Source organism: Leptonotus elevatus, chromosome 1, assembly GCF_054856555.1.
Source record: "Leptonotus elevatus isolate MCC_2025b chromosome 1, RoL_Lele_1.0, whole genome shotgun sequence".
NCBI classification, from domain to species: domain Eukaryota; kingdom Metazoa; phylum Chordata; class Actinopteri; order Syngnathiformes; family Syngnathidae; genus Leptonotus; species Leptonotus elevatus.
This window is the reverse complement of record NC_141239.1, coordinates 22,181,383-22,208,882: the sequence shown is the minus strand read 5'-3', so window position 1 is coordinate 22,208,882 and position 27,500 is coordinate 22,181,383. Positions and strand designations below refer to the sequence as shown.

Below are 27,500 nucleotides of genomic sequence, written 5' to 3'. Positions count from 1 at the left end.
TGTGTTCAAAGGTGCAAGCGGAGATCAAGAAGTCGTGGAGCCGTCGGACCCTGGCTCTGGACTTCAAGCGGAAGGCGCGCAGCGGCAGCAACACGTACAGCTACGGCCCCATGGTGTCGCACACCAGCGTCACCAACGTGACTGCCCGGGCGCCGCACGCACTCCACCTCACCACCCGGCTGGGCCCGGCGCCGGTCAACGGCCACCGCAACCTGCCCGGCTACATCAAGAACGGCTCCGTGTCCGAGTGCTCGCCGCCCTCGTCGGGCCAGGAGATCCACGCCGAACTCGAGGAGCGCTGCGCCGCACCGACGCAGCAGCCGCCGGGGTGCGAGGAGGCCAAGGACGTGAAGCCCTCGCCCGTGGTGGCGGTGGAGGAGGAACGGGAGACGGTCATGTGACCCGGTCCGAGACAAGACACTTTGAGCTGCCACAGTGAATGTGCAACAGTCTTAAAACTGGCTGTCCCTTTTTTTTCATCCACTGCCATGTTTTTATGATTATTATTATTTTTTTTTGGTTTTTTACATTAGATGCTTTTTTGGGGAGTTGCCAGGAAACAGCCTTAATCAATCTCACGGACAGACGTGGAAGATTTCTTTCCAAAAAAGTTGCATTGGAAAAAGTCCTCATCAGTGTTAAAGGGAAGGCACTCAGGTCACAGACGCTTTTGATTTTTCAACAATTTTTTTGTAACGAGACATTCAAGCATTTAGTAACCTTTTCTCCAAAATGAATTTTTTTTCCGCCCATTTCGTGCAAATTAAATGAATGTTGTGTGTTTTTGATTTTATTTTTATTTTTTTTTGGGTATCACTGGAGAACTTCTGAAAGCGTCTCTGTGTGTCATGTGTTGCAATTTTTTTTTTGTATCAAGCTGATCTCGTGCTATATATGCTGCTTTGATGATGTACATACAAGTCACAATGTTTACAAATGCCATTCAAATTGTGAGCTAATGTTGTAAATCTATGGAAGCGTGGAACTGCTAACGTGGAGTTAACATTTTTGACTGGAAAATACATTTGAACGTAATTAAATACATTTGTATTTCAAAAAATAAATAATTTTAAACAAAACATTTTTGACTGGAAAATATGTACGAAGTTTCTATTTAAATACGTTATGACGTAAAAACCAAAAGTATTTAAATATGTTATTGTTCAAACATATTTGCAAGTACGTTCAAAAGTACTTGAGAATGAGCATTTTTCGCATAATGCCATGGAGTATTAACGTGCAACATGTGTATAATGGAAATATAGGGGAAAAAATGCTGAGCGGAAATTATGTTTGTATTGGTATAATGTAGGCCAATTGCAAAAAAACAAAACAAAACAAAAAAAATTCTAACTTGTGCATGTGCAAGTCAATACGCAATAGCATTATGGGAAAAATGCTTCTTTTTTTTTGTACTTTTGAACGTACTTGCAAATATGTTTGAACAATAACATATTTAAATACTTTTGTTTTTTAGCGTCCAAACGTATTTAAATACGAACTTCACAACATATTTTCCAGTCAAAAATGTTTAATGTTAAAAAATTTGCCAGTCATAAATGTTTACGCCGCACTGGCAACTCCAGACTCCCGTACAAATAAGTATTTTTTTATATGTATATTTTATGTCGTTTTGTGATATTTGATCATGTGTGTATAAAAAAAAAACTGCTTTTTTTTTTCTACGTTCTATACTCGAACAAAGGTTGTTTTTTTTCTATTTTATTTTATTTTTTTACATTGGGCAGCACATATGCCTTGTGGTTAGTAAGTCTGCCTCCTCACCTCAAATCAAGTCATTTGCGATAAGCTCCAGCTCACTCATCAGGACCAGCAGTGACCCCCCCCCCCAAAATCATTTTTGTAGCAAAACAAGCCCTCAAGTGTGTTTTTCCAATTGAAGAACTGAAGCGATTGATTATTTCTGCCTGGCGGACTTTCTCTGCACTGTTTTTGGACAGTCGGGACGACGCTGGAGTTTGTTTATTTTTTGCTTTATTCGAGCAATTCCGAGGAGCACATGTTCACCCAAAACAATTTGCGAATGCAATGTGAGGGAGGAGGAGCAGTCGTGGCGTCAGCCGTCAGGTGACTAACCTCAACTGCAGGAGTTGAACTTGAAAGATGTTCTCAACAGAGTTTAGTGGAATGTTGTACAATTAAAAGTAATGCAAGGCGATTACAGTGGAACCTCGGCTTTTGAACACGAATCAAACATCATCTCTGCGGCAAATTTTTTTCATAAATGATGTATTTTTCTAATTAATTTTGGCGGGGCTTCTAATTGTAAAAGCTCAGCCGAGGTGTATTTTTTCCGAAAATATTGAATGCTAAAATGTTCAAATTTGGAAGTCTCGTCATCAAGTTTGTTTTAACCCTAAAATGTACAACTTTAAGTGCATTCGACTTTAGAGACCTTCAATTTTACATGTGCGTTTTGTTGTCAATTTTGGTTGAACTCTGAAAATGACATCTGTAGCTCATGAAAAATTTGAGTTGTACAGCAAAATTTACAAATATTTTTTTCACATATTTGAGTTGAACTTTGAAATGTTTCAAACAACTTTATTGTTGTTGAACTTGAGAGGTTCCACTGTCGTTGAAAACTGACATGATTTGGTATTAAAAGGTTTCGGTTTGACATCCAATTGAATATAATGCATTCATAAATTGTAAATACAACTTCTGACAACATTTTTGTGAGAACTTACGTTGTTGTTGTTTTTTACCAAGCTACAAATGTTTTCCATTTCCCCCACATTACAAATTCCTTTCTTCTTAATCCTCTTTATTTTAGTGTGAGCTACTGTTATTCAGATGCAATCTGCCTTTCACTTTATCAGAGGCGAAATCTACAGTCCAGACATCTTTAATTAAAATGTTACGGCTACGGACTTTTGCAAATAAGAATTAAGCATCTCGAGAATAAGATGGTATTTGAGCACTTTATTGCTATGGGTATTGTAATTATTATTATTCAAATAAATATAACGTCCTCTGTTCTGATTGTATCATGTCAAATGATTGTGTTTGGCGACCAACAAGCATATGGAGCTTAAAGTTTATGGAAGTATAAAACATGTCTCGTTGTCTTTTTGGAGCTCGTCGCCATGGAGATGAGAGGCCCAGTGTACATATATGTGTGTCTTAAAAGTGGCTTGTGAATAAAACAATAAACGTGTTCGTTTACTGTTTCCTGAGACTGTATTTATTTGAGTATAATCATACAAAAGAAGCGCCACTAGATGGCGGCAGCAAACATCCGGTGACCAACTTTTGAAATGAGCATAGCGCTAAATCGAAATCAGCCATCTTTCTTAATGCTACTGCACATTGGCCTTCAATATACACTCGTACTCATGTAAATGAAAAATAGACTCTTCCCCTTTTCTCCAGGGAAACTGTGCTGATCTCATATCGGAAATGGGGCATCGACGCCATTTACTGGTGGTTGCGCATCCGTAAACGGTTTCCAACTTTGACATTTACAGGGGAGCAGAATCTGAAGTGGGCTATGCTTGTCAATGAATGAGCTTAGTGATGTCTGCCATCTAGTGGCGAATTGTGTTATTGCAACTTCAAACTGACCAGGTAACATAAGGGAAGATTTTTTGTAGTGAAGAAAGTGCGGAGAAAAGGCAAAAAAAAAAAAAAGATTAAGATGAGTAAAAAGTGAAGTGGAATTAGAATGTGGCAATTTGGGGAAAAGGATTAATTTTCTTACATTCGATTTTTTCATTTTTATACAGTGCAATTTTTCTTATTAAAATTGGCATTTCCCTTTATTTTAATGGGGAAAGCTGAGATGATTTGAGTTAGCGGAACAAATTAAACTCTTACGCTACCGTCACACGAAACGCAAATGGAAGTGACTACATATAAAGTCAATGCAGTTGGCGTAGATGCTGCAGGTGCAAATCCACGCCAGGTGGCACAATTGACGCATTTGATGCAATGTGAGTGGGGGAGGGCCCACAAAAATGGGCTTCTTCGCCCGTTCGCTCAAGTCGGAAAACTTACAAGACACACATTGAGTCGTGACAGCCAATCGTCATCCATAATACTTTCACATACAATACTTTTAGTGAACCTCCCTCCATCGCCGGTTCAGGGTTCGCAGTCTTGCTGTTTTTTTTTTGGTACGGTTATAACTCAATTCTGGTATTTATTTTGGGGTGTAATTCTACTTTTGGTCACTAGGGAGCGGAACACAATTGTGTTTAGCACCGTAAATTTGAAGAAAGAAAAAAAAAACAGGAAGTGTTTCAAGCTCAGTCTCATTTTTGCTAAAAGCATACGCAAGAACATTATTCGTAAGAGAATGAGTCTCTTTTGTAAACGGGAACGGCTTTGTACTTGTTCATTTCCGACGTAGCCTTGGTTTAAGCTAGCTGACAAGAACAACATCATTCCGTGCGTTCTTGATTTATTCGTACGTTCAGTTGGAACAATACTTGGGCGGCGACTGATGACCTTTCACCAGATCACAAACTGTTAAAAGTGTCCTGTAAGTGTGCAAGTTAGCGTGAAGAAACAGTGGAGGGCAAAACAATCCTTGTGTCTGTGTGGGAACCTTGAATTGCGCAAGACGCCAGCTTCCAAACCAAAAAGAAGAACGTTTTGAGTCCAAATGAGCAAGGAAGTCGGCATCTCTGGTGAGTATATTTACTTTTTACAGCTGTTGAACTGTGGACCAAGATAGCAATAGCAATTAGCAAAGTTTTATCACATCCACCGGCCACCTGATTGGCTAGCGATGTTCGTACATAGTTTGTTTTTTTTCTGTAAAAGAACGGCCCCTCATTTTCTCCGTTGTGACGCGGCGAGGATGAAACAGTTCAAACTCTCGCGAGCAACATGAGGCGAAACATCGCTTCATAGCGTCATGCTAAGAACTGCGCCGACTTAATATATCATTACGCAGCGAGAATATTCGCTTTGTGTTTGCCCACCGCATTGTTCCCGCAAAGTCACTTTGCAGCTTTTTTGCCGCCTCCTTTCGCTCCTCTCTCTGCCGTTTTTCTTCCTTTTCCTTCGCCGCCGCCTCCCTCCTTGTCGGCCGTCGCCGCCTTCTTCTGCGTCCTCTCGTCGCCTTTGGCACCCTTGCCTCCTTCCCTCCTCGCCTCCTTGCTCCTCCTCTCGCCCCGGTCGGCGTCCACTTTCCCCGAGACGGTGGCCACCGACTGCGCGTCTTCCTCCTTCTTGTCCTCTGCTTTGGCAGCTGCGTGGCGAGACAGAGACAATGAAGACGCAGACGCTTGTATTGTGGGCTGAAATGAAGTAGGAAGTGATGAAGGCGCATCTGTCTCCTGCGTGATCTAATGAGTTTGCTGATTACGCCTCCGGTGTAATTATTTTGAAGTGGAGGACAAAATGCAAGGGTCATTATTTTACAAGTACCTGTAGGTTATATGAAGACAAGGTCAGCTGAACTGACATCTTTGTTGTGCTAATTGGTGTAGTCCAGGGTATACGCGGGCATGCGGCACATCGTTCAGCCATGGTCTACCCTCCTCCGCCTCTCATTGGCTGAGACCCTCTGCCTACACTGATTCGATTGGCTAAGGTTTGGCATTTGAGGACTGATGAGCCAATCGGAGGCAGAGTAGGCCAAACAATGGTGACCCAGAAATTTAGTTCAGGTGAACTGATTTGCCCTCGTGCACAGATTACTAGATCGCGACGTAGGTTCAATTCCCAACTACATGCGCTAGTTAGGTTCTATATTATTTTTAAGTACAGGTCAATTAAAACACAAGAGTGGGGACAACTAGTTTAAGACAGAACAAAGCAATACTAAAGTCTAACCAGACTGTTTTTCACTATTTTTGTTCATTGTTCACTAAATATTGTAATTTGTTTTATAACATATACTTTATGCTTGCCTCGTGATAAATACATTTGACATGATTTCAGGCTGCTTGTGTTACCAAACTGTTCTGTCATGATCATTTGATTATTGTGAGCAAGTACAAATAACGGATTTTTAATTCTCACGCCGCCATTTCTAAAAGGACATTTTTCTGGACTACTTAAAAAAAAAAATGAATATTGAGAGTATACCCACTTTTGCAGGCAGGGACCACCACACCACTGGGTAGGTTGACCAGACGTCCCGTTTTGGCTGGGACAGTCCTGCGGATTTTGCCAACCTCACGCAGGTCCTATTCTGCCATCCCGTATTTTTTTTTTGTCATGTGTTGAGTCAATCACACAGTTATCATAGCAATTCATACAATAAAACCATTAACCTCTTTTACCGCCAAAAGCGTCTAATGACGTGCAGTAAAATCCAAATGAATGCCGCCAAAAACGTTCATTGACGTTTACTATGTTGTTGTTGTTTTTCAATGGGCAGGGTGACGTCCGTGCAGCACTGCCTCGTCATTGGGGTTGTCAAATCCCAAAACACCCACTAATAATGGCCAGCAGATGGCAGCATTGTATCTCTTTTCAATGGTCTTCCGGTAATATGGTCATATATGGACTTTACGATGAAACATCATAAATATGATGAAATAAAACGTCTTCAAGGATGACGTGAATTTTCACAAAAAGCTTATTTTCAATTTTTGCTCAATGTCACTCAAATCACCTATTTTCAAATGGTGATTACTAAAGAACGGAATAAGGTAGAAACATACGTATGCACCTTGTTATATTCTGTTTGCCTTGAAAGATGAGTTAAAATGCTCGAAATCGGCTGGCACTGTGTTCTTTGGATAACGTGTGGCAGTAAAAGAGTACAGGGGATTTAACTATTTTGCTCCCAAAAACGTATAAATATGTTCTATTTTAAATGTTTTAAGTGTCCCAAAGATGTATTTATATATCTTTTTTTTTATGTTAGTGCATACAGAAGGCTTTGATGCAGCCTCTGACCTGAAGAGGTCGCTTAAAGCAATGGTAGTTATTAGGGGGGAAAACGGCCAGCAGGTGGCAGCATAGTATAAGAGATCAACCAGGGCCATGTTGCAACAAGCTCTTTTACTTGGTGTTTTCAACAGGTTTGTGAATAATGATGAAACTTAGCTATATTCTCATGCTAATTGCTGCAAAACGTAAACAGATACAAATATACTTTTTTTTCCTGATGAAAGAAGAGACTCCATCTTTCTTTTGGTAGGTTCCATGTTTTTATAGCAATAGAACAAAATGTTCTGTGGGCCTTGAAAAATCAGCCGGGAGCAAAGGGGGTTGCTTCAGTGAACGGCTGGGAGTGAATGAGTTAACTGTTAAATTCCTTCCTATTTATTTCCAAATTTACGTTTGCGTTCCCAACCGCATGCAATCGGTAGCAGGGCGGGCTTATGTAGCAGGCGGTGAAGCACTTCCTGCTTTCGCCTCTAGGAATCATAGGAAATGCCGTCCTACTGTCCGCTGCAGTCACCAGTCTGTGGTCAGACAAAGCAAGCTGAGCTTTCTAGCACCAATGTTACAATTCGTGACCACACAGCTAGCTAGCTTCAAATAGCAAAAAAAAAGTTTGGATAAAGGTGAGTGCACCGCATTGCCTCGTTTAGCGCCGTTGAACAGTCTGACACGATACAACCCACCCCACCCCCCTCCCACCGTTGACCAAGATTGACTAGAGATGAAATTTGGTGAAATGTATTGTTTATTATATAGCGGCCCGCTTGTCAACCTAGCTAATGTCATTAACATAAAATATCATTTAGTGTGTTTTTTTCCCCCAATACGAATCATCCTCCAAAGATGTAGATGATATTTTCCTCAAAGTTTTTAATTGAATTCCGAAATGGATGGCCTTACGAGTGTTATTCTCCTGTATTATTTTTAAAATGTACAGTAAAGCTAAAGTTATCTACCTACCTACCTGCTGTATCTAGCTCGCTAGTTATCACAAATGTTTTGTGATTTCCTTTTTTAGGTCCCACTTTTGAAGGCCTATCTCCCCTAAAATGTTGTCTGAATGACTCGAAGCATATTAAAACTTCTTTTTTTTTTAAGAGTTTTTTGTACAGCTCTATTTGAGTGGCGGAGCTCCGAAATGTACGGCCGTAATAAAGGCGCATCTGTCCTGTGTGGTCTAATGACCACGCTCTTTTTATTCCCGTGATTGGATCTTTTGAAGTGGAACACAAGAGCTGATGGTCATTATTTTACAAGCACGCGAGGACGAGGTCACCCGAGTCGATGTCGATGTTATCCGAATGGAGGCAAATGTCTTCAAGCACTAAAAAAAATGCAGATAAACTCAACATGCAAAAAAAAAACCATGAATTACACTACTTTTATTGAATTCAGTGGAAATGTAGGAAAAATATGAAGAATTTGGATAGATAGATAGACCATCAATTCTCTGTGGTCTGTTTTGCTCAGACTAAAGATTTTAACGTTTTTGCATGCATGACAGTTTACTGCAAATATGACAAAATGTCACATTGACCTTTAAAATATTCATGAGAGCTCACTGACTGGCATTGGAGATCTGAAATAAAGAAGAAAAAAAAACTAAATTTCTATTTCTTCTTTTGAATAATGCATCAGTCGCTCTTTTTTTTTGGGACACATTTTGCAGAGCTCGGGTGAAGGCCCAGTGGATCGTTGGTGTGCTTTTCTGTGCTCACAAAGTAAACATGGCGGATGGCGCGGCTACACAAACAAACAAAAGGCTGACAAGCCCAAGGACAAATACAAAACAAAAGAAGCTTCCAAAAGGGCTAAAAACCTGACATTCGTGTCGTTCCAAATCCTAGGACTGTGAATCTCACTTTTTTATTCCATGTTGGATATATACATATATATATATATATATATATATATATATAGAGAGAGAGAGAGAGAGAGAGAGAGAGAGAGAGAGAGAGAGAGAGAGAGAGAGATTTTATCTCCAATATACAGTATTATTACAATACATATATATATTTTTAATACTATGCTAGCAAAGATCTTAATTGACACCATTTAACATTCACCTAAAACAAAACAAGTTATAGAGCGAAAGTGTTGAAATCGAAGTGGAGAAGACGCATGCCTGTCCTCTTTTGTCAAAGTGTCAGTGTGCTTTTAAGCTGCACACACACGCACGCACGCACACACGCACACGTGGGCAGTATTGATCATATTGAACAGCACAAGAGGAGAGTGTGAATAACTGGATTTATTTGTAAGTGCACAAACATGCATGCAGCATCGCCACCATGTGATCACTAAATGTGTGCTTTGACTGAAAAATAAGTTCATCATACAAATAATACTAAATGGTACTTAAAAAATAAATCCCATGCTCACTATTTGTCAAAGACAACTATTCGGACATTGTCTACAGTGGACACTATTTGGCAAGCATTCATGAATTACCTACGGCAAGCAACAACAGTACATTTGGTAACTTGAACTTGCGCTACAACAAATGCCGGTGTGAAGCAGTAGAGCCATGTGACAGCTCCCGGCCAATCAGCAAAGCAGAAGAGAATAATATTGAAAAGAATCACAATAGGATTGAATAGCCGAGTACTTAAAAACACACAAGGAATTTGTCTTCAGAGTCACAACCTGTCCAAGAAAGACGAAAAATAACAGTGGCCAACAGAGGGAGACAAAACGGGAAGTCTGCCCGTGCGCTAGGCAGCGCCCCGATTTTCTTAAGCTTGGTTCACACGGCAGGAGAATTGGCCCGATTTTAGCCCCCGGATTTCCGGTCCGTGTTATTACACTCCTTTTTTTAATTTTATTTTTTATACACGCACACACATACGACACAACGTGGTCTCCGGGTAGGACGCGAACCCGCGCTGCACCCCAAAGCCCATTTACACTCCTTTAAACGCCTTTTCTTTTTATGCTGCTTTTTTTGTCTGAAAACCAGGAAGTATCACGACTGGTCCTGCACGCTTGTTGACTCGGAAGTCACGTTTAATCTCGCGAGACTTCCCGTCACATTTATGAATGAACTCGGCTCGCGTGTGGTGTGTTGATCGCGCAGTGTGGCTACACACCACACGCGGTACGATCCAAACTGTTATTCCTGTGATTTTTTTTCTCTTCACGTGTGGTGTGTGTCAGAGTTTGGAAGTCGGACGACAATTTTTCAATCTTGCCGTGTGAACCAGGCTTTAGACGGGAAAAAAGGAGACATGAGGAAGGAGGGGGGGGGGCATTCTGATACGTCATTATTTAAAGAACTATCATGGTTAAATTAGTATGAATGCAAAATAAAATAAAAAAAATCTATAATAAAGTTTTTCTTTTTTATGTTTGCATTACTAAAACATTTACAGCAGTCATTTTCAGGCTCATTTCGAGGGCCACTGGGCTTTCACTACTGCGATGATTGGGGGCGGAGCTTAGGCGTTGTGACGAGGCGAGCAGCTGCCTGTTCCCAAACAGCCAAAAATTGGAGGAAAAAAGCAAGTCCCCAAAAAGTTGGTTGGCATTTTCTCTCGTCGAGGCAGCGCTTCACCAAGGCTGCCAATTAAACCAATATTGGGTTGTAGTAGGTCATTGCCGAGCTAACAAAAAACCTACTTGGTGGTTTTTAACGTCACACTTGATGAGTGGGCAGGCACTCCAGAGACCAAACAAGCTATTAACTCATTCACTGCCATGAATTAATAAAAAAAAAAAAAAGATTATTAAAAATTAGGGGCAAGAGGCGATAATTTTTTTTTATTGTAATTAATCGCATGAATTCACTAGTTAACTCGCGATTAATCACAAATTTCATATCTGTTCTAAATGTACAATACATTTTTTTATAGGTTTTTATACTAAAAACAAAAGTGCGGGAAAAAAAAGTTAAACTAATTGAAATAGTTCAAATGAATTTTTGACGTTTATAGCCGTCAATGGCAGTGAATGAGTTAAGAAGTACATCCTTCATGACCTTTCACCTTATGTGCTTATAAACACTTTATAAGGGTACACTTATAACCACTAACGTGGCATTATAACGAGCCAAGCACATCAGGCTAACGGTCTGGCAAATCTAGTACATTTAAATGTCGCAATTGAAAACAGTTCAACACAAACCGTAAAAGATAATTGCTTCGGGTGCCATTTTTCCACCCACGTCAAACTGAGAAGCTTTGTTAAAAGAAAGGGAAAGAAGAAGAAGAAGAAGAAGAAGATCACACTGTTTCCGGCAAAGTAAGCGAGGCGGCCTGCTCCTCAGCGAGGCCGACCAGGGACGGTTGACTGTCGGTACGACTCTCGCCTTGGACCTGCTCAGAGAGCGTCTGTACAGCGGACGCGTCGGCAACAGCTGGATACAACAACGGCCAACAGAAAAGGGAAACGAGAAGAAGAGTGAAAGGAAAGAAAAGGGAGCACCAAAGAAGTAAGCAACTTACATCCCGGCACCTCCGTCAGCTCGTTAAGAGGTGGCACCGTCTCCAACGTGTTGGCATATTTCTTGGCGGCCTGTCGCTGAGCATGACGCGCTTCGATTTCCTTTTTGGTTCTTGGGATTCGGCATTTGAAAATACAACACAGCGTGATCACTAGAGGGAGGAGGTGAACGGAAAAGAAAAAAAAGGTTTGGGGTCAGTTGGTTTGAAGAAGTTTGATCAACAAATTCAGAGGTTGAAATATGAAGATAGAGCATTTAGCGTTTAGTTAGCTAGCTAGCTATTGCTCTACCGCGAAAACACATCTCGGTGCCACCATTTACAAAACAAATGGTGTCGTTTTTTTTTTTTTAAATACCCAAGTGAGGACTTGACGCCACGGACGAGCACACTTCTTATCTCGTGCTGGTTAAAAAAAGAATAGCCCCAGAAATATGTTAGCTCGCAAGCTAGCCACTCTCGTGCTGGTTAAAAAAAGAATAGCCCCAGAAATATGTGTTAGCTTGCAAGCTAGCTGGTGGCTAGCTTGCGAGTGGAAAGCCCCGTGACGGAACAGGATTCATTCCAGCCACCGCAGGCTTTAAGTACTAGTTGAGAATAATATATTTATAATATATTTTTAGAAAACTGTTACACAATCACAACATAATATACATCAAAAAGCTAAATAAAGCTAAATCATTCTAAGAGTTGGTTATACTCTAACAAGGTTTTTCACTTGTGAAATAACGTAATCCCACACTCTCAACACTGTACTTGCTAATCGTATCCACTTCGCACCCGAGAGGATCGCAGATTTCCCCACCGACTCGCGACACGCACAACAACAGGTTCGGAATGATAAGGTGGTGATTGTTTCGTGAAAGAAGGCTCATAGCGGCGATAACGCAATCTCTCTGGAGAGCTCGCTTCTCTGGCTGCCAAGAGCAGGTCATTCTTGGAAGTTGACTGGCCTAAACGTGTCCAATTAGATCGTTTTGTGCTGCGCGAGAGTGGAAGAATGAATACGTTTACTGCGTGTGAGCTTGTGTTGGTTAGAGGAGTGACTGCGGAGCGTCACCACCTGGTGTGAAAAAGTCTCGTGACGCCAACACAGTGCATAACAATGTCATTTAAAAAACAACTTTAGAAGAAGACATAATTACATATAGAAATCAAAGCAAGCCAGTTTTGCCTCTTTTTGGGGGGGGGGGGGGGTGGGGGGGTGCTGCACTGCTACTCCTTCCGGTTTGGCCACCTGGGGGCAGTATAATGATCAATAACACTTACTTACCAATTGCTAAAACAAACACAGAGAAGATTCCGATGACCTGCCATAAGCGCAGCCCCCAAAACACGACGGTCTCTGATGTGACCGGGTCTGGCTTTTTAGGGGGGTCTGTGGGTAAAAGCTGAGGTGGTGGGAAAAAGACAAATGAAGGCAAAATATTGTTAATAACCCGCTAAAAGGCATAATAGCCGCGTTTCCACCGCAGGAACTTCGGGGTAAATTTGCGGGGCCACTTACGAACTTATGGGGACGAGCGGAGGTCCTACTCGAGGGTAGGTACTCCGCCGGCCCGGCAAACTCCCGATCGGGCTTTCATGCTGATTGGCTAAAAATGATTTTGTATAAAAAATAAAAAATCTTACCTTCATGCGCAAGGATGATGCATTCTCGGCTTAAGTCTCTTCCACAAAATTAATTCTCTTAATAATCCTTTGCCAATTTTCGTTCCACTCTACTGTTAGCTTTTTCAAATTCTTCATCTACACGCCGTCACCTCTCACTCAAACCATCCATCCACGCCAAGTACATTCAAATTAAAAGCAGAGAAAACCAGCAACCACCTAAAGTTTTTCTCACGGGAGAAATGGTTGCACGGCGTTTACGTGTTGATCGAAACTGGTGACGTCGCGAAATGGGTCGTACTCCGACACCGCCACAAGCGGGCCGGCGAAGAGGACCGTTCCTGGAAAAGTCCCTACCACCATACGCGAACGTCCTGCGGTGGAAACGCAGCTATTGTTATGAAAATAGGAGTCATGCTCATATGGTAACAATTTTGTTTTTCCCAAATGAGTCTTTATTCACAACAATTTTGTAGATTTTGTACAAAAACATTATACAGTATGTATTCCACCCGTTTTTCATTCCATCTCAAGGGGCGGCCATTTGGATACTTGCTGCAAATTGAAAATGACATCACAGTTGCTCGGCTCGGGTAACAACCAATTGTGGCTCGGCTTTAGAAAACGGCTGAGCTGTGATTGGCTATTACCTTAGCTACTTTGATGTAATTTTCAGTTGACAGCAAGTGGCAAAATTGCTGCCCCAAGATGAAGAAAAACAGGTGAACTTTGCTTTTTAATTTATATTAGGTTGCGTTCACACTGCAGCTCAATTCCGATGTTTTTTTCACAAGTATCTGATTTATTTCATGCAGTGTGGACGGTACAATTCCGATTTTTTCACACCCGACCTGGGCCTCTTTCGTATGTGAATATAAATCGGATATCAAAAGCCTGATATGCGCTCTGAGCGGGCGGGAGAGAGCGCTTGGAAGGGAGACTACTGACGCGTCTGTGAATATACAAAGCTGTGTTGAGTAACAGTGTTAACTTTTTGTCTTTAATTGAATCACACTTGAAACATGAAGCATAAAGTTGACATGTGTGGCGGTCGTACAAATTCAGTCCTGCAGACGGTTCATCACGAACGGCGATGACGTTACGTCATCTTCGGTAGACTTCTCAATGAAATGAGGTCGAGGAGTGTCCCCTCACTTCCCCCAAATATTGCTATTACCTCTTCCAACCCTGCTACTCTGGCAACATGGGATGAAAAAATAAGCCAGACGGATTTCTGTTGCTGTTTGTAAACAACCAGAGCGAGCGTGAAAACAGTCCACCAACCAGGAGCGCGGGTGTTTGCACAGCTGAATTTGCATAATGTTTGCAAACAAGACACATGAAACAAACTTCTAACACGTCCGCGAAAAGAGTCCACCAATCTGTAGCGTGCGTTGGCACAGCTAAATTTGCATATGACACTGATAAAAGTCGCTTGCCTTGGCTGGAGGGGAAACGTTGCGAGTCGGGTTACTTCCGGGAACACTGCAACGTGACGTTGTTTTGGGCGACAGGGTGTACGTCACTCAACGTGTGCTCTTTGTCCATCACGGGCGCGTTCACATTAGATGTCGGCATTTGTTTTTGTCATGTGAACAGTACATAAAAAATATTGGCATAGAAAATCAAGTTTTTGTATAATGAAATCAAACCTATTCAATTTCCATAAAACTATGTTAAATATTAAAAAAATGTTTTGTTAAATTCTTAATTAGTAGTATTTTTGTAAAATTATTGACATTTTTTTAAGCACCATGTCCCGTCAGTGCAGTCGTAACGGTGTCACGTGCTTCTCTGCCCAATTACAAATCTGCACATCGGCACCACTTAAGCGTCCCCTCCTCCGTCTTTTTCTCCTCCGCAACGTTTTCAATTTGAGCAAATCAGGTCTACAACGTCCCATTATACAATACACGTGACTTTCCAACGGTTGCTACCTTTCTCGCATATTAGTTCTATGATGCTGCTGCAAAATATTCCGAATATAAACAGCAATTGGCTTGAGATCTCGTTTTTTTTCTTCTTCCTTTTTTTAAAATCGATGGATAGCGTAGCATTAGCATCGATTGAACGTGAGGAGGTTTCTGTTGAAACTCTATACTGCATTGTACTTTGATGGCCAATAGATCGTATAAGGCTCAATGATTGCATTTGCTGCTGTCACCGATACATGAACGCTATTAGGCGGTGAGCTCGGAAACAGTAAACAAGGACTCAAAAGATCACGTGTAGCGACAAACATTGCATCGCCGTGATATCGTCTGTCAACGGAACTGACAACATGAGAGACACTCACCTTTATGTTGTGTGTAAACATTACATTTAGACATAATACACGATGCAGAAAATCATTACGTACATAAGTTATAAATTTAGGATTTTCATCAGTATAAAACCACTTTAAGATTTTTTTTTTTTAAATACTAAAATCCAACAAAAATAACAATAGCACAATAAAGTTCTATTTTTATATAATACTCCTTGGCGTTTTATTTTTGTATTTCTGTATGGCACTTCATTTCAGCTGCAGCTTTATTTGATTATTTTAAGTCCTACAGCAAATTCATTTCTGATTGTGATTGACGTTGATCTTTCAGTTCACAGCTGAAAATGTGAAAAACAGACATAAAAAGCCTTGATTATGGTTTTCAATAGCTGGCATTTTGCGATTTCTTTTTAAAGCAATAATCACACACACACACAAAAAGGTTGAAAGTATAAAACAATCGCCACCTCTTTAAAAAAATGAAAAATCATTGTATGCAAGAACACTTGAGTAGAAAAGCAGAGAATTGGCGCTCTTTCTCACTTCCTTTGGGCCAAATTAGCCTTAATGAACAGATTCAGCGTGACTCTTAAATAACTTTGGCGGCAGTGATTCAAATTGAAATTGCAAGGGAGAATTTCATGTGGCGGGATTAGCATTCATTAGCCTCAGGCTTGCTCCACATGGTAGCAACAATCAAAAGTGAGACCTTGCATGAAAATCCCAGTATGATTAGCACAATAAAATAAACGCACCCATATGAGGAAATTCAGGCACAAGGCACAAGTTCTAATAAAGAGAAAAGCAAGCCTCTCGAGTGGCATTCAAACTTGAAAATTGCATTTCTCAGACTTCTGCTTAGTGAGCAGCGAAAGGATCAACTGCTTTTTTTCTTCGAGCCTTCTTTTGTGTGTGATGTTAGCGGTGATGGAAAATGAAATTGTTCTTATTTCATTTATTTCAACAGCATGGGAATACTGCAAAAAAAAATCTAATAAAATAAAAAATGTATGATGTGGATGCTATCTTCACTTGACTGTGACTTCAAACCAGAAATGGACCGCTTTTTATTTTATTTATTTTTTATAGCGCTTCATCTATTCTCCACCATATGGTGCCCAAACTACAAAGCTTCACATTTACACACCAGACGTCAGCTGCTGCCATTCAAGGGCGCTGCCGGGTCCACTGGGAGCAAATTAGGGTTCAGTATCTTTCTCAAAGACACAAGGGATGTTAATCGAACCCACAACCTCCCTTGTTGGGAGACCACCACTCTACCATTGAGCCATGTCGCCCTGGTGGAGTATTGAAAACAATTATTACTCAAGTAAAAAGTAGTCCAATTAACTCCAAATAATAACTTAAGAATAAGCATCGGGTGAAAAAATAATTGAGTACTAACTATTATTTTTAAATCAGAACAGGAAGTGTAGTTCTTGTAGGCTGAAATGCGACCATTTTTAGGGCAGACACACATGACATGGCTGGTTTTTTTTTTTGTAGTCCGTATGGTTATCAGATTGAATGTGAGGGCAGGGGTTGTTTCTGTCATTTTTTACTAAAACTTTGAAACTTTGCTCATGTTGTAGGACAGCAGAGACTCGTGTGTGTGTGTGTGTGTGTGTGTGTGTGTGTGTGTGTGTGTGTGTGTGTGTGTGTGTGTGTGTGTGTGTGTGTGTGGGTGTGTGTGTGTGTGTGTGTTTGTGTGTGTGTGTGTGTGTGTGTGTGTGTGTGGTCATGTGACTGTCTGGCTCAGTTTGATTGGTTGAAATAAAGTCCAACGTCGCAGGAATTGCACAAGTAATAAGAAAAGTAGCGAGCAGAATGTAGCTTTGGATTAAAAGTAGTGTTCTTAATAAAAAATACTCAAGTAAAAGTACTGTGCATTAAAACTACTTTGATCTGTACAAAAAGGTTTTGTGTTCGGAACAGTTTGACCCAGAAATAGACTCTTCATATTAGTGGTAATAATAATAATAATGAAAAAATATTAGTGCATTAATTTTGAGTTGATTTAAAGTTTCTTTAATGCCACAAAAAATTTTCAACGCATGATTAATGACCACCCCTCACTTGAAAAGCCTGTACTGGGGGAATTCCAGTCGCAAGGCAGCAGACACAATTTAGCAGTGATAAATTTAATAATAATGCATATATTTGTGGAGACTGGGGTCAAGTTGTATTCTAAAATTAAAAAAAATGTGCATAATTTCACAAGTTCGTTCATGTTCAAGATTAGCTAGCTCTTAACGCATCGACTGCCATTGACGGCTATAGACGTAAAAAAATTCATTTGAACTATTTCTATTAGTTTAACATTTTTCCCACTTTTTGTTAACAAGAGTATGAAAATCAAAAAAAAAAATTGTACATTTAGAACAGATACAAAATTTGTCGTGCGATTAATTACGAAAAAATTTAACCGCCTGACGCCCCTAATTTTTAATCTTTTGTTCTTTAAAAAAAAAAAATAATTGAATTTTTTTTATTATCTTTTCTTTTTTTCTTTTTTTAAAGAAACGATTATTAAAAAATTAGGGCCGTCACAACTTTTATATCTGTTCTAAACGTACAATAAACATTTTTTTTCTAGGTTTACAGACTCTTTTAACAAAAGTGGGAAAACATTTAAAACTAATAGAAATAGTTCAAATGAATTTTTGAAGTCTATAGCCGTCAATGGCAATGAATGAGTTAATTAATATGAAAAGAAAAATGCACTGAGCTATCACCAATGTCTTACAAAGGCAATTATGCTATCTAGTGGCAGAAAAATGACCTCTACACAAATCAATATCACAATTGTTTTTGACGATAGTACATCTTTGTAATTGTAACTAAATTTTATGAAATATGAAATTACTGTAATGTAATATTTTATTGTAGATTTAGAACAGATATAACATTTGTGACGTGAGTTAACTATTAAAGTCATACGATATATATTATTATCTTCCCAGTGGACAGACATGACTGCCAGAATGTTTTATGTAAAACTTGTTTTTCTCTCCCATTGTATTGCACGCCAATACCAACCAGAGGACGAGCCACCAGTCAATTCATGGATTTGCCCGTCAATGTCAGTAAACACATTGACAGCGACCATTCCCAAAAGACCATAACAACACGTTTGCTTGTTAGAAAACCTGTTGGAGGAAGATGAAGATGATGAAGATAGTCTTACCTCAGGGTCCGGGATCTGTGTCAGGACGCAGGACAAGCAGTGGAACAGCAGCAGGAGGACCACCACATCCCCGACCATCCTGGTCCCCTCCCTGCGTCCACTGCCCCCCCCCCCCACGTCTCCTTTTCTCCCCCTCTCTGTATGACCGCACCGGCGCCAGAATATACCAGAACCTGCCACACTTGACCCCCCCCCCCCCCCTACCCACACAGGTGATTAATTGTAGCTATCTCCCGCCCTGAGTCGTCTGCTGCCTTCTCCCTGCTCTGATGCCGCAGTGGTTCACACGAAGAAGCCAAGGCAGCAGTTGTTGGGGCACATTAATTAATTAATAGAACTGGTGTGCTTTACAGCCAGCTTGTCCTGCAAGGGACACGGCATACACACGTGTGTGTGTGTGTGTGTGTGTGTGTGTGTGTGTGTGTGTGTGTGTGTGTTGGGGGGATGGGCCATACAGTAACAATGTGATGGAAGCCAATGACAGTGAAGAAAAGGTCTTTATTACCTCGCAGCCTGTCCAATTGCAGTGAATCATTTAAAGGCTCAAATCGGCCTTTAAACACGAGTTGTTTAATAATAATGATCGATACGAGTCTCGTTCTATGAAGTGCCGTTCCTCAAATATGGATGTCGTCGGCTTAGATAAACGGCGTACATTAAATTGACACCTCCTACTAGGTAGAACTGACTTGGTCGCTGAGAAGAATGTACGCCTTGTACAGTGGTGCCTTGAGGTACAAATTGAATGTGTTCTATGACCACTTTCGTGACTCAAGTCATCATTCCCCGTTGAAATGAATGGAAATGTCAAGGATCCGTTCCAAAACCAAATTATTTTTTTAAATAAAAAATACAATAATTACATAATTAAATATAATTAAAAAATAATAAAACAGTTTTTGGCCACCAGGAGTCAGTATAACCCGTGATTAAATTCTTGGAATTTTTGCCAAAATCAGGCATTTCCTTTGAAGTGAGATAACTTAGTCATTTATGAATATTTTTTTCACTTTCAACCGCTCAAAATGTTCAGTGGCATCAGATCTATCTATACATACATGTTTTTTTTTTTTTTTTAATTAACTATGCTGTATACATATATTATGGATAGACAGAAATCAAAGTAAAATATTTCATATGACATAATTAGATCCTTGAATAGGTCAATAAGTCGTAACAATATATTTTTTTCTTTAGAATAAGAAGGTCAAAGTCACAATAACTGATTTTGATGAGTAACACTTTAGAACAAATATGCAGAATTCATGAACATGAAACACCAGTTACTGAAACGAAGAACTACTACTAACTAAACACCAGAACTAAACATGCAATGGGTCTTGATGTGTTTTTTGCAAATGTAAGTTCCACATTTTGCGCAAAACGTTTGAAGCCCGAAGTGGCTTTGTGCAAAGGCCACATTGTTTGGGCTGAGACGGGGGGGGGGGGGGGGGGGGGAATCCAGCACGCTGTTCTGCATGCTCCACCTGCTCCACCAGGCCTTCGGCAGAAGGCTTTGCTTCCCGATTCAAAATTTCAGGCCAAATTAGAGCCTTGCCTCGTTCCTCAAGCCGCTTGAAGCTTTTCTTATGGTTCGCCGTATGATGCCCTCGTTGGAAAACAAATCTAACGCAGTTTCAGGGCTGCTGATTCTGGCTACTGCGTAGAGGGTTGCCCGAATGGGATGGGGGAAATAATGTGTGGCCACTTCGTGAGTAGGAGACCATAATAGTTTTACATTTTTTGAGAGACACTCACTAATTTCTTTGCCCTGATCGCCGTCATTTTCATCATCCCCTGCCGCCTCGTCGTGTTCGTGTTAGCCATTTCTACCAGTTGTAGTGAAAGAAATGCAAAGTAGTGATCATCGCGAGAACAACGACCTCAAAAATGCCCGGAACCATTAAGAGTAAAGAAGTTCCAACACCCAACCAGTAAGAGTTGAAATTCAAACAACAATAAACAAGTGAATTTCTTTTTGCATTTGTGGTACCTTTGTATTTTCTTGTGCACACCTGCTAATATGCAAGCCCAAATAGACTGAAAGTGAGCTCAGACACATCAACACCAAATTTCTTTGTAATGCCAACCGTTTTTATCACATTAATTTTGACCAATCTGCAGCAGGCTTGGCACAAGCAAATTCATTTATTAACCTATGGCGCCACCTAGTGGATTTTGGGTGTCAACACTCTCAACACACAAATTCCTCTATTTTCATGTTTATGACTTGTCAAAGAAGCGATTGCACCAGTAATCACGGAAAATGCGTTATAACACATCAAGTTTACAGCATATCAAAAACTGATTTATAACGGGAGTCAATGAGCCAAAATTGGGCATTATTACAAGAATTTCGAGTGAATCTCTCCCTCCTGTTAGCAATAATTATAAATTGCAGCACGCCGCCAATTTGAACTTCTACATTTTTTAACAATCCTGGTGAAATGTCAGGTCCCTATTGTATTTTTTTCAAATGCTTTTTCTTTGATGAAACATAGAAAAACATAAAAATGCCAGAAAATGGACAAATAACACCGACGGGATAAACAGACATGGACGTCTGACTGTGCAGTACTGATGTCTCAGCTACTTGCAGAGAACAAAGAATACAGGGAGTCCTCGAGTTACGTCGTACGCGACCTACATCGTTTCGACTTTACAGCGCCTGTGCCTCGTCCCTGGCACTTTCTTTTTCGTTAATTTCCCACAGTAATCACTCTATTTTAAAGTTATTAAAGTTGTGTTGTTGTTACTTTCACCAGCGGACGTCCATCAGCAGGTCGGCTCGCCATCAGGCGTGTCACATTTCCGTGTTTATAGCTCCGCTCTGCCGTCCGTCAACAATGAATGTCCGTGCGGAAACACGAAATATTGGTTCGGGCTCTTCCGGGTCGCGCAAATATGTTTTTTAAGATTACAGTCCAAAGTATTTTGATGTAAATATCGACTTTAACGGGGAAGTCGAAATTCAGGTTACACCGCCAGCGTAGGAACGGAACTCCGTCGTAACCTGAAGACGTGGTATATAACCGTGAGTACCGTCATATTGAACGTCTAAATGTGTTGCTGCATTGTTTGTGTTCAAACATCAGTTTTTCAGACTTATAAATGCCTGGAAACCGAGAATCACTGCTGTAGATAGTTCCCACGAAGTCAGCCGGTGGGCGTGTCCAGCTTCCTTCCATCATATTGCTTGGAGTGTCGCGGCTCGAAGCCTCGACAATAGTATAAACAACGCTTATTAAAACGGCTAAAATGATGGCAATGAGCACGCAAAAGTCCACGTTGTACCGGGAAGGCTTACAGGCAAAGGAGCGGCAGCGGTACGTTACAGAAATTGGACTGGTCGCCGGGATCCCTGTAGGCTACATTGAAAATTAGCCTATATACACCGGTCGCGTATATGGACATCGTGAACTACCTTTTAAATGCAAAGAGTGCGTATACCTTTCAACAACTAAAGGCATATAAATCAATTGAGGCAATCAGCCAGCTGTGTTGTGGTTGGGTGCGCACACGAACATGAAGTCCAATCTGTTGATAAGTGATGGCAAAGTTATGTCATAGCTAGCTTAGCTTATATGCACTTTAAAATACACTGACATCATGTTTTTGCATGTGTGCGCGCTATTTTACAAAGGATATGTATGATAACAGAAATGCTCTTTTTTCACTTGTGCTAAGTGGCGGTGTGAAGCCATTTATTGTAAGGTGGTAATGTGAGACACTACCTGTATCTAAAAAAAAAAAAAACACATCTGTGGTCATGTGACCAATTTGTTATCAAGCCCCTCCCATTTCAGCTTGGCCATGAAGAAGATGACTGGATTGTGTTGAGGTAAGCATGTGTTTTGTACAAAAATATATTTTGGGGAGATAAAAGTATTTTTATTTAATTTTTTTGCTTTGAACTTGATCAACTGTATATCCTACATCTTGTCTAACTATCAACTTATCAAATGATGTGACAATGCTAGCTAAAGATTAGTCTGACTTATCGAGAGGTTGTTCTTTATAAAATGGTGGTGGTGGGTTTGTCTAATTTTGCCCCTTTTCATACATGATTTCACTTTTCGTTCATGTTTTGTCTTTCATTTCAGAAACCGTTTTTTAAAAAGCCACCATGCCAAGGAAATACAACAGGAAGACAACCTGGGGCAAAACCTCCCTTGAAGAGATGAAAATTGCAGCCACAGAGGTCAAGGAGGGAAATCAGTCTTTGAGAGCAGTGTCAAGGAATCGAAATATTGACAAGTCAAGCCTCCTAAGAGTCATAAAGAAAAAGGAGAAAGGGGAAGTGAAATTAGCAGCTTGGGGTGCAAGTGGCTCAGGCAAAGAGAATTTGCACTTCACTTTTCCAAACGCCTGAAAGAACTTGCTGAACAGTTCCGTGGCCTCTCCAGCTCAGTGCCGTCAACTTGCATTTGAATATGAATATGCAGAAAAAAAACAATGTCGTTATCCCTGCCAATTGGAAGGAGATGCAGTGTGCAGGTAAAGTCAGGGTGTGCAAGAGATCATATGATTTTATATAATAAGTTAACCAAGGCTGATCTTCCCAAAAGGCAAAATCTTTTTAATAATGGATTGTCTATAGGTCAAGAATGCTTTTGGAGATTCTTCGCACGTCGCCATCTTTCTGTCCGAACTCCAGAAGCGACATCCCTTGGAAGCAAAACTGTTGGGGAGTTCTTTGACAACCTGGCAGTAGTCAAGGACAGGTAACATAATTATCTTTTTAACTGCAAATATTTTATCAAGGCTTTATCTCTGAGATGAAGTTTGGATTCTTATCCATTTCTCCCTTTTCCTCTTATCTTTAACAGACATAAATTCGCCCCACACACATTTTTTCATGTGGATGAAACGGGTGTCTACACAGTGCAAAGCCTCAGCAGGTAAGACACAGGATAAACACACACAAGATTGATGTGTAGCTTGTAATAATAACCAGCCGGTTACTGAAACAATGCTGAAACTGCTATTTGTGATATTGTTGTCTGAATTGGAAAATGGATCAACTGAAACCAGAGACTGTAAACCTTTTGTCCAGTTGTAGCCTAAAAATTGAACATGCCAGTGATTCAGAACTTTTCTATTTGATTCAGGTTGTGACACACAGAGGGAAAAAAGCAAGTTGGCTTGGCAAGAGGGGAACTGATGACCCTGGTGTGTGCAGTGAATGCCGTTGGGAATGCTACACCTCCTATGTTTGGTATCAGACTGACCAAACCCTGAGCTGCAGCCTGCCACTGGGGATAATCGGAATGGTCCACTTCCAGAAGATGATATGAAAGGAACCACATCCTGCAGATGACCCACTGGAAGATGAACCATCCACTGCAGAGAAGTCACCCCATACTAATTCACCCGTCCCTCGCCAGCTGACAAAGATGTGACATATGACCAGCCGACCTGGATATGTCTGCCCCTCAGGAATTCCTTGCACTTCCAAAATGTGTGAAGACAGCCATCCTCGCGGATACTCCTGAGGAGAAGGCACTTGAAAAAGCTTTCGAAGAAAGACGAAAGAGAAAATGCAAAATAAGAAAACAAAACCAAAAAAGTAACCAATCAAGAAGAAAATCATATATAGCAGCTCTGAGGAGAGTGATGTTCCCGTGCCACTTGATGAAACATCTAATGATGAAAAATCTGACCCCGAGAGTGGTCAACCAGAAAGCACAGATCTGTCAGTGGGTGACTTTGTCATTGTCAATTTTTGCAACCAAACTCAGGAATGTCCCTTACATTGGCATGGTTGAGAAAGTTGATGGGGATGATATTAATACTCACACAATTTCTGAGTAAAAAAAAACCCCAGTGTGGGAGAGACCCATCTTTGCCAGAAAGGAAAATGATGTTGCACATGTTCCTAATCTATCTTCATCATCTTCATCTTTCCGTGCAACCTTCAGGGCTGGAATGTGGAATAGGTTTTGCTATAGAGAGAGAGATGTCCTAGTTTGAGTTCTACTCCTGTTTTCTGAGTCAGAGGCTGCTCTACTCGTTTCAGTTTGTTCTTTGCCCTGATTTGCAGACCATACATGGCTCTAAGGGTCCCGGCGTTCGGACCCCAACTGTGAAAATCGTTCTCTCTCTCGTTTGATTGTTAAATAAAACATTTTGAATATTTTTTGTTGTATTGGTTTTTGGTCCGAGTTACCTTCAAATGTTTAGGGAATAATGGGCTTAATTGACCAGTCTCCATGATTTTTTTAATTATTCCAACATTAGTGCCGGAATCAGTGGTTGTTTAACTAGTTGTTAGGATTCTGACTTTTACAACACGTGTCGTTAGGCTTGATTTAGAGTGGAAAAAGTAAGTGGATCATTTTACCCCTAGCAGTATCAATTTACCCCCTTGAAATTTGGGGTTTGTCTTAGTTTACCCCATAGCTGAGGTAAAATGAGACACTTTACCATCTTTTTTTTCAAACAATCATATTTTCACTGTCTTGAGTCCTGCATACATTCTGATCATTTCTATTCTTAGGAAACATCCTAAATTAATTGAAGATGTGTTAATGTTATTGATACATCACTATAGCTTGCTTAGAGGGGGACAAATGTAAAAAAAAAAAGTCTCACATTACCTCACTCTCCCCTACTGTTTACTACTGAGGGATTAAGCGTGCAGGCGCTCGACTGGACCGGAACGGACAATGTGCAACAAACGTTAAAAGGAAATCGAATTAACCTGTGATTAAGTGATCTGAGCGGATCTTGAGAATTTCACGGTTTCATCTTTCTGTTGATACTGGCTAACCACAGTCTGCAAGTTCCATCAAGTTTGTCAGCGCAACACGAAACAACCATGTTATCGGCTTGCTTGTTGAAATTTGCAAGCGACTGCTACGAAATCAAACCAAACAATATGGAGATGCACGACGTGATGATGTCACATCACGGCGAGTTATTCTGGACACAGTCGCCATCAAGCGCATTTCTGAGGAGGTGAAAACCAAACAGACAGTGGAAAGAACCAATCAGCAAGGAACAGAAGTGACGTCTTTTGGGGAAGTAGTTTGACCTAGTGTAGGACCCGACATCGTGTCATCGCATTACCGTTGAAATTTGCATCTGGCGCTTCTCCCACCTTGGCGGTCTCATTCTCACCGTAGAAACAGAAAATAATGCGAAAACGCCACAGAGATATCAACCTATTCAAGTTAGGAGGTGTTAGCAAGTGGCAAGGTAAAATGGCTGCTGGTGGCTTCACTTGCGATGGCGAGTAGGCATCATTGTTAGTGATTACATTCATTTTGGAGTCAGTGATCTTGACACGTGTCTTCTTTTGAAAGAAATTATTCCAGTGCCGTCAGCTTCTGGGGGTTTTAACTTATTCACTGCCATTGACGGCTATAGACGTCAAAAATTCATTTGAACTATTTCTATTTGTTTTTTCTACTTTTGTTAACAAGAGTATGAAAACCTTTCTTTTTTTTTTATTGTATATTTAGCACAGATATAAAATGTGTGATTGTGAGTTAACTAGTGAAGTCATGCGATTAATTACGATAAAAAAATTTAATCGTCTGGCGATTCTTTTTTTTTTAAATTGTAATTAATCGCATTACTTCAATAGTTAACTCACGATTAATCACACATTTCATATCTGTATTTCAAAAATATTAATCTAGATTTTCATACTCTTGTTAACAAAAGTGGAAAAAAATGTTAAACTAATAGAAATAGTTCAAATTAATTTTTGACGTTTATAGCCGTCAATGGCAGTGAATGAGTTAATAACGACAGTATGAGTTTCTGGTCATTTAAAACTAAAGGTAACAAACTATCGTCTCTCCCAGGCGCCATTTCCAATGATTTCCGCCGCCGAAGAATGGCATTGCTCACGAAGCAAACAAACAAATTTAACTGTTCAGTTTGCTTTGAACCTGGCCGAACAGCGGTTCTTGGTAGAGTCTGTCTTTCAAGAAAGTGGGTGTGGCTTAGCAGGCTAGCCTTTCCCATTATCTGTTAGCAAACATATTTTGCCACTGTTAGTTTTCAGTTTAAACAAGCGTCTGCTGCTAAATAGAAAACAATCTCTGAACGCAGCATGGAGAATTCCGGACAACACATCTACAGTACTGTATATGTGATTAGAGTACTGTACACACAATAGGCTACATAAAAATCAATGTTAGCTAGCTATTATAGATATGTTGTTGTAGTAATGTAAACCATTTCATTATTCATTACTAAACCGATGAAATTATTGACAAAAATCTAAGAGTTAATATCAGAAAAATATTCAAATGTATTCTCGGTACACTCGAAAAGAATAACCCCGCACCTCGCACCTTATGAGAAACTAGGGCACGGTGCCTGTGGCCATGTTCTTAACATAGCTCACGAGTGATGTGACATTGTGATTTTCTAGGAATGTTGTAGAGATGTGATCGTTTGAAAACGAGAACATTTGCAGAGATTTGTATAAAGTAGCAATTTGTCAGGTTCCTACTATGCTAAATGTTGATCATTATTTAATGACTATACATCATAGTATCAAACTGGTAGCAGTAGCTTTGAGTTTTAACAAGCTTGGTGACTGATGAACCCAATTTATTAATGTTCACGCTGCAGCTGGATCGATGGGAAACCATTAAGAAGTCGTCATGACTTGTGACGGTTGTGTCAAAACATTAGCATTCATCCAGCATGCATCATGCGCAGCGTGCAACACCGTCCATACACAAAAAGCGCCCGAGGTTGTCAGCGGCTCAGCTGGCATGACCTCATCGGCCAATTACTGTTGCCTCTGTGTGCGTGTGTGCGTGATCGGTCACACAACAAAGAAGAATCACCAGCAGCAACATGTGAGGTGCAGCTGCTGGCGTGACATCACCATCATGTCAGACGCACACACACACAACAATACGGTACGGATGTCTGCATTGATGATATCACGGCCAATGAGTCAAACTTCCAAATCCCACGCATGCATATCAGTGCACACACTGCGAGGCAACCACTCGTTTCCAATCACACACAGTGTTTCAGTTAAAGCTGATTCAAAGCACAACTTACCGCTCTGCCACTTGGTGAACGTGTCACTTTCCAGCAAACGGTGCAGTGTGTTTTTACAGAATCATGAATCACTGACAACATCCCGGAA

The 27,500-nt window shown here is 40.5% G+C and overlaps 2 protein-coding genes across 4 annotated transcripts in view; one reads left to right on the top strand and one right to left on the bottom strand.

Moving 5' to 3' along the window:
• The window catches only part of pth1r (parathyroid hormone 1 receptor), a 79,845-nt gene extending 76,693 nt beyond the window's left edge, over positions 1–3,152 (top strand). Inside the window, exon 13 of the mRNA XM_086090415.1 lies at positions 12–3,152. Coding sequence (XP_085946541.1) covers positions 12–401 — 390 coding nt within the window. The 3' untranslated portion in view covers positions 402–3,152. The remainder of the gene's footprint in view (positions 1–11) is intronic.
• On the bottom strand, positions 3,055–27,500 carry tmie (transmembrane inner ear). Of its 3 annotated transcripts, none has more exons than XM_086085863.1 (4): positions 27,413–27,500; positions 12,586–12,703; positions 11,316–11,465; positions 3,055–5,221 (listed from the first exon to the last, which is right to left on the bottom strand). In XM_086085863.1, the coding sequence occupies exons 1-4, from the start codon at positions 27,491–27,493 to the stop codon at positions 4,971–4,973; spliced, it is 600 nt and encodes a 199-aa protein (XP_085941989.1). In that variant the 5' UTR covers positions 27,494–27,500; the 3' UTR covers positions 3,055–4,970. The 3 variants fall into 3 exon arrangements, with proteins under 3 accessions (XP_085941989.1, XP_085941997.1, XP_085942005.1); XM_086085871.1 differs by lacking the exon at positions 27,413–27,500 and adding an exon at positions 18,377–18,485 and having other exon boundaries at positions 3,056–5,221; XM_086085879.1 differs by lacking the exon at positions 3,055–5,221 and adding an exon at positions 9,105–11,227.

Excerpts from the sequence above, each read along its gene's own strand:
- tmie (XM_086085863.1), bottom strand. The coding sequence starts at position 27,493 with ATGTTGTCAGTGATTCATGATTCTGTAAAAACACACTGCACCGTTTGC. Across the intron at positions 12,704-27,412 it reads GTTCACCAAGTGGCAGAGCG|CTTTTACCCACAGACCCCCC; the intron begins GTAAGTTGTGCT and ends CCACCACCTCAG. Across the intron at positions 5,222-11,315 it reads GCTGACGGAGGTGCCGGGAT|CTGCCAAAGCAGAGGACAAG; the intron begins GTAAGTTGCTTA and ends CTCGCCACGCAG.